At 44.5% G+C, this 5,947-nt stretch overlaps 1 protein-coding gene across 3 annotated transcripts in view; it reads right to left on the reverse strand.

The window, feature by feature from the left end:
* Positions 1-2,958: 2,958 nt before the first annotated feature.
* The window catches only part of LOC123144395 (putative GPI-anchor transamidase), a 7,476-nt gene continuing 4,487 nt past the window's right edge, over positions 2,959-5,947 (reverse strand). The window contains exons 5-11 of one of the 3 annotated variants that reach the window (XM_044563516.1): positions 5,178-5,235; positions 4,574-4,651; positions 4,381-4,469; positions 3,745-3,826; positions 3,480-3,659; positions 3,278-3,411; positions 2,959-3,206 (exon numbers count right to left, since the gene is read on the reverse strand). In XM_044563516.1, coding sequence (XP_044419451.1) covers positions 3,134-3,206; positions 3,278-3,411; positions 3,480-3,659; positions 3,745-3,826; positions 4,381-4,469; positions 4,574-4,651; positions 5,178-5,235 — 694 coding nt within the window. In that variant the 3' untranslated portion in view covers positions 2,959-3,133. Of the gene's footprint in view, positions 3,412-3,479; positions 3,660-3,744; positions 3,827-4,380; positions 4,470-4,573; positions 4,652-5,177; positions 5,236-5,947 lie in introns of all 3 variants that reach the window. The other 2 variants (XM_044563518.1, XM_044563517.1) reach the window with 2 other exon arrangements.

A 5,947-nucleotide genomic window follows, 5' to 3' on the forward strand; every position in this document is an offset into this window, starting at 1 on the left:
CTCGTCAGCTCCTCCTCCGCGCTTCGTCAAGCCAAAGACGGAGCCGAGGCTCGCGCCGGTGAAGACGGAGCCGGGGCTGGCGCCGATGAAGACGGAGCACGGCGAGGTCGAGCTCGACGACGACGCGGCCCTTGAATGGGCACGCCAGGACTCCATCAAGATGGCGACAGAGCGCCAGCGCGCCGCCCTGCGGCGCTGCTCCCTTGAATGGGCACGCCAGGACTCCATCAAGATGGCGACAGAGCGCCAGCGCGCCGCCCTGCGGCGCTTCGAGCAGCGCCGCCGAGGCCGCGACGAAGGAGGAGTCGTCATCATCGACGACAGCGACGCGCCGCCGCCGCCACCAGCCGGGGAGGGGTCCAGCAGGGGCGCCCGAGTCAAGGAGGAGAAGGCCGACGATGGCGGCGACGACGGCGACTTCTCGGCCTTCAGCAAGTTTTTTTATTAGTTTTTATATGTAATGGCGACTACTCGACTTAAATCCGCGAATATAAGCCCAAGTTTGCCGAAATTTGACGTGTTTTAGCCAAACTTTGCGTAAATTTGCTACACAATTTTTTTCCCGCGCCTAGGGCCGGCCCTGGGGGCGGCAGCTGGGGGCCAACTCGCCCCAGGCCCATTTTTTTCGCCGGGTCACCCCCAGGCGACGATTTTAGGCGCCCCCTGTGGGGGCCAACGGCTAGAGATGCTCTAACGGCGTCGAAACAAGATGCCCCGCTGATGGCTCTGGATAAGGATATCATCTCATGCAACTGCACTCCTCTTGCAAGCAACTTGAATAGCATTATATCCCTTCCAAGTTCCAACCGTCCATCCTCTTTACTTTAGGCAACTCTCATCCCCAGGAAATCATTGTGCAGTTCCAGAAATCAGCCTCTTACCTCACTGGTAGAAACAGAAGAATAGAAAATATGAGCAGCCAATTCTTGGTATTTCCAGCATCCAACCCTCAGACAAGGATACCGAGCACCATGTGTATGCGAACTATTCCTGGAAACGCCCTGCACACCATCCGGGATACTGGTTCGTGGTTGGCATAACAGAGTTGGTGGCAAGATGATCACCGTGATGTGTACTGCCCCAATACAACCAATTCAAGCTTCGGCTTCTTCCAAATATAGCCAACAGACCGGTATCGGAGTCCAAAAAATGCCACAGATCCATACCCAGGTAACCTGCACGCCGATCTCCATGCAAGATTTCTCATTGCTGTCATTATGGTTGTTCGGCTCTGCGGCTCGTCCACATGCTCGTTTATCTCCCTGCGACACACTGCAACTGTTCAGTACAAGGAACAACTGAGCTCCAGAAAGGACAACACAATTAACTGCTAGTATTACTGAGCAACGGGCATCCAGCAAAGACATCTAATATAGTGGCATCCAGACATTTGCTGAGGTGAAGTGTAGATCTCTGGGACCATGCCTTGATAGAGAACAGCTGAGACCGCAAACACTCTTTTGCTCAGATTTTCGATCATAACTCCAGTAATAACTTGCACCCACCGATCGGATCTGATTTATAGAAAATATTATGCAGCAATGCATGCAAAACTGCACCCTAAACCACCTGTTATTGTACAATAAGTACTGGAGCTGTCCTGAACTCAGGTCGCTCTAAGGTCAGAATATATAGTATAACAAATCTGGTAGATGTGCAATCGGCACTCTTTTTTCCCATTGTTGCATACTCTTGTAGGTGCATGGAAGTCCTTCAATAGGCATGACAATATCGATGTCTGGTGGACAGTATTCGTCTACTGCCACAATGGACAACAATTCCTACTTTGTCACAACATAAATAGGACAGATACCAGGGCCAGAATAAGGTTAATAATAATTAATACAAAGGACCCTAAAACATAAGTGATGACAAAATACATGGGCACAAACTTTTTATCATCGATAACGCATGTGGATTTTCTTCCTGAGCTCAATATATAGAGGAAGGACCCATCAGTGATATTCAAGAATTTTTCCCTTCTCTTGATCCCAGTCATGCATAGGTTGCAGCCACAAACAGTCAGCTCAGCTTGCTGAGAAGAAGCACCACAGACTTCCCAGTCTTATCAGAGGAAATGCCAATCTTCTCATTGTTTAGTGGTTTACAAATGAGTTTATAACTGCTATTTGACATTTGACAGAGTTCTATAGCATATACCTCATAATTCCATAAGTTATAATAATCGGCATGCCATAACCGCTCAAAACAAGAGATACATGATTTTGGCATTAAAATAATCAATAAAATACAGCATCCAACTGAAAACCCTGACATGACAAATAGCATAATCTTATGAAAAAAGAAGCCTATCAAACATTTTCACAAAGGACGGTAATTTCTCAATGGCATGCCAACTAGTGGCATATATACCACTGTGCACATGCAGGTGTGCAATGCTCCCTAATGGAACATAATCTATGCTCATTTCATTTGCCTTAGCAGCATGTCCACGGTTCTACTGGGTGCACAGCTTCTGTGGATACCGTCCTATGAGGCCCATGACCAGCTTATTAGTTCTGTACTTGAGCATAAAAGCCACACCTTTCGGTTGTATTATGCCAGTAATGAAAACAATAGCGACACTTCACATACAGAGCAATGCATACAAAGATAAAATTAATCATATATTATCAAAAAAAAATCTTCATACAGATATACACGTTTGGCCTTAAGTAACCTCTAATAGCACGTAAGTAGGCATCAAGGCAAAAGTCGTTATAAGATGCAATGGACTGCATAGGGGGGTAATGGAGTTTTTTTAAAACTGAAAATTGTAGGTAGTAAATGGAGTAAATATTGTAATATATCTAGTCCAAATAAAAGACGACCTGCCAAGTGCTGAACATTCCAGACTGAATGAAGTGTGTTATCTTGGACTAAAAGAACACTCAACATTTTAAGTTTGGAGTACATATTCATATCCAGATCTAGCCGAGGTCATCAAACTCCAGATTCTATGCTACATGGAAATATTTTCAAGTAGCAATGAAATAATCTGACAGGTACAATATGTGATGCAGGAGCACAGATGCATAAAAATGAAACATATCGAGCTACGTATCCAAAAGGTAGAGGGTACCATGCGAAAACTACATACAACAATTTGTTCCAAACTGAATGGATGCTATGATTAGGTAAAAAAGGAAATACAGAACGTTGACCTCCAAAGTATCTCTCTTATTTTCATTCTTCTTGGTCCCATCCTGTGAAAGTTAGTATGACTAAGTTTTTCTGCAAGAAGATGATGTGTTAAGAGCACATTCAGAGTTCCTACATTGATAGCCAGGTTGAAATTGCCAGCAATATGCCCATAGTTCCCAGACCATACATCACAACAACATCAGAATTTTTGCCTTCCAGCTGCTCTAGCAGGACCTCTGTCCATCCATGGGACATTAATTGTGCCTCCTGGATGTTGCAATTCACAAAGAATTAGTCTCTCAAATAAATGAAATGCAAAACTTACTAAAACTCACATTCATCTCTTCTATGTTCGATCTTCTTGCACTAGCCTCATTCTGTAACATGACATGATCAAGTATATTATTTCCTACAGAAAGGGGGAGTTCCGCATCATGTGCAGCTAGAAAGCCTGTGTAGGCTGAATCAGTGTGGATAGTCTTCATGACTGATCCAAAGAAATTTGTCACTGGGACCTGGTCAAGGACGGGATAGAAGGAAAAGAAGGCTTAGTCGTGGACAACATAGCAGCCATTAGAAATAGATATATCTTTCCATTACCTCGTTTAATGCACGCTTGTAAAGATCCATTCGATAATATGCAGTAGACAGCAGCATAGAAGGGTCGTATGAGTTGAAAAGACTGGAACATAAAAGGCAAGGTTGTAAAACAAAATGATGAACATTGGATGCTACTGCAGAGAGCCACCCAGGTACATTGTGTTTAGAAACATAAGATTGAATCTAGTTGAGTGCTATTGCGCGTAATTAAGAATAGAGGACACAACTGACTCCTAATTCTTGTGAACACAGAAAACAGTCTGAATTATTTTTTTAAGTTCACTGCAATCTGATTAGCCTGCAGTTATTTCAATTATTTTATGTGAGTTCGAAAGAAAGTACATTAATACAGAAAGCACCCAAATGATGCAGACCATCATCATATTACATAGAAATATGAAAACTGAACAAGAACATCAACTATATCTTAATATAGAAACAGTGAAGCAAATTGTACATCACAGTTAGATCATCATCTGGCATAACACAAAGTTTAACACCAAACAAAGAAAAGTAAATTACTATTTTCCAGGAATTAGACATTGCAGTAAGACCAGCATCTTCTCATATAGATAGTTGATGAACTTTCAACCGAGATACATAATTCAAGAGAAGAGCATGTAAAGTATAATTTACCTGTTCAATGAAGCATTGCTATACATGTTCAGCTTCTCAAAGAAAGCAAGTGTATGGAAGGTAAATCTATCCACAACAGAAACACCAATCTGCCACCAGAAATGTATAACATTAACCAGTTTCATGACAAATTAATAAGGTATAATAAGTTTGCAAATACTATCTGAAATAACTGTATAGGGCATGTTCTCACATCTGAGTCGAGATGGTGAGAGTAAGAGTTTTCCCCCTTCATGCTGCTACCAATCGCCAAAACACCAGGTGATTGAAGCTATGGATATTAAATATATCAGGTACAGCCTTTAGATAGAGCTTTCAGATATACAAAAAGTCGAAAGGGTGAAGTCCACTCTAGCAACGCAGATCATCGGCTGATTCTATAATTATGTGAACTATTATTCAAATCATGAAACACAAGTGGTTAGCATACCATGTAGCACAAACGCCATATGCAGCATTTGCCACTCCCATATGCCAAACAGCTATTTCATACTAAAAAGTGATGTACAGCAACAACGAACGTTACATGAGTGTATACTATGATATGGTCATATGGAAAATAAATTCAGAATGATGAACCCGGAGCTAACTGTGTCCAAAACAAAACAAAAAATGTGAAGAAAATTCATAGATGTACAACATGCTATAGTTTGCACACTTGCTAACAATATAAGAACATTTGTGAAGGATACCCAAAATGTAAAAGACATTTTGAGTGGTTACAAAATGAAATGGATAATATGTATAACAGTAATTCGGTATATGTCAAAACGAACTTGTAGCAACTTGAAACGAACCTGTGAAAAAAGAGTAGCAGCCTGGCAGGTATCTACCATTATCAACAACTCTTTAAATCTGAAAGGAAGGCCAAGGTTGTTATGACCGGTATATAGGGGTTTAGCCCAGTGGGTTGTGGCCCAAGCTATCTTATCATTATTAGGGGCTTAGCCCAATTATCTTATCGTTATTAGGATCGTTTGCTTAGGAGTCAAGTAAACCTCTCTATATAAGGAGAGGAGATGTATCAATCTAATCAAGCAAGAAGCAATCATTATTTGCTCGGCTTCCCGAAAGGAGCCGGGAGACCTAACCCTAGCCGCCTCTTGCGCCGCCGCCGCCGCCTGTTCTTCAACGCGCCACGGCGCCCCACCGCCGGCAGCCGCGATCGCATCTCCGTCAACCCTCCCCCTTCCCGTACAACCTACGCCCTAGACCAGGTAGGATCCTAGCTCCTACCAATTTGGTATCAGGTAGCTCGGTTCCGATCATGTCTGCACCACCACCCAACCCGCCGCTGCCCGTCACCACCACGCCGCTGCCCGTCACCACCGCGCCGCTGCCTCTCCCCACCGCGCCGCTGCCTCTCTCCACCGCGCCGCTGCCTCTCCCCACCGCGCCGCTGGACACCACCGCCGGCGCCTCCACCGGCCAGACGCCGCCGCCCTCCACCGCGCCGCCTGTCGCCATCTACTCGCCGGCGGAGATGACCGGGGTCCTCAACGACCTCGTCACCGCCGTCCAGGGCATACGCCTCTACCTGGCCGGGCCCTACGGGCAGCCGCCGCAC

The sequence above is a fragment of the Triticum aestivum genome, chromosome 6D (genome assembly GCF_018294505.1).
Source record: "Triticum aestivum cultivar Chinese Spring chromosome 6D, IWGSC CS RefSeq v2.1, whole genome shotgun sequence".
NCBI classification, from domain to species: domain Eukaryota; kingdom Viridiplantae; phylum Streptophyta; class Magnoliopsida; order Poales; family Poaceae; genus Triticum; species Triticum aestivum.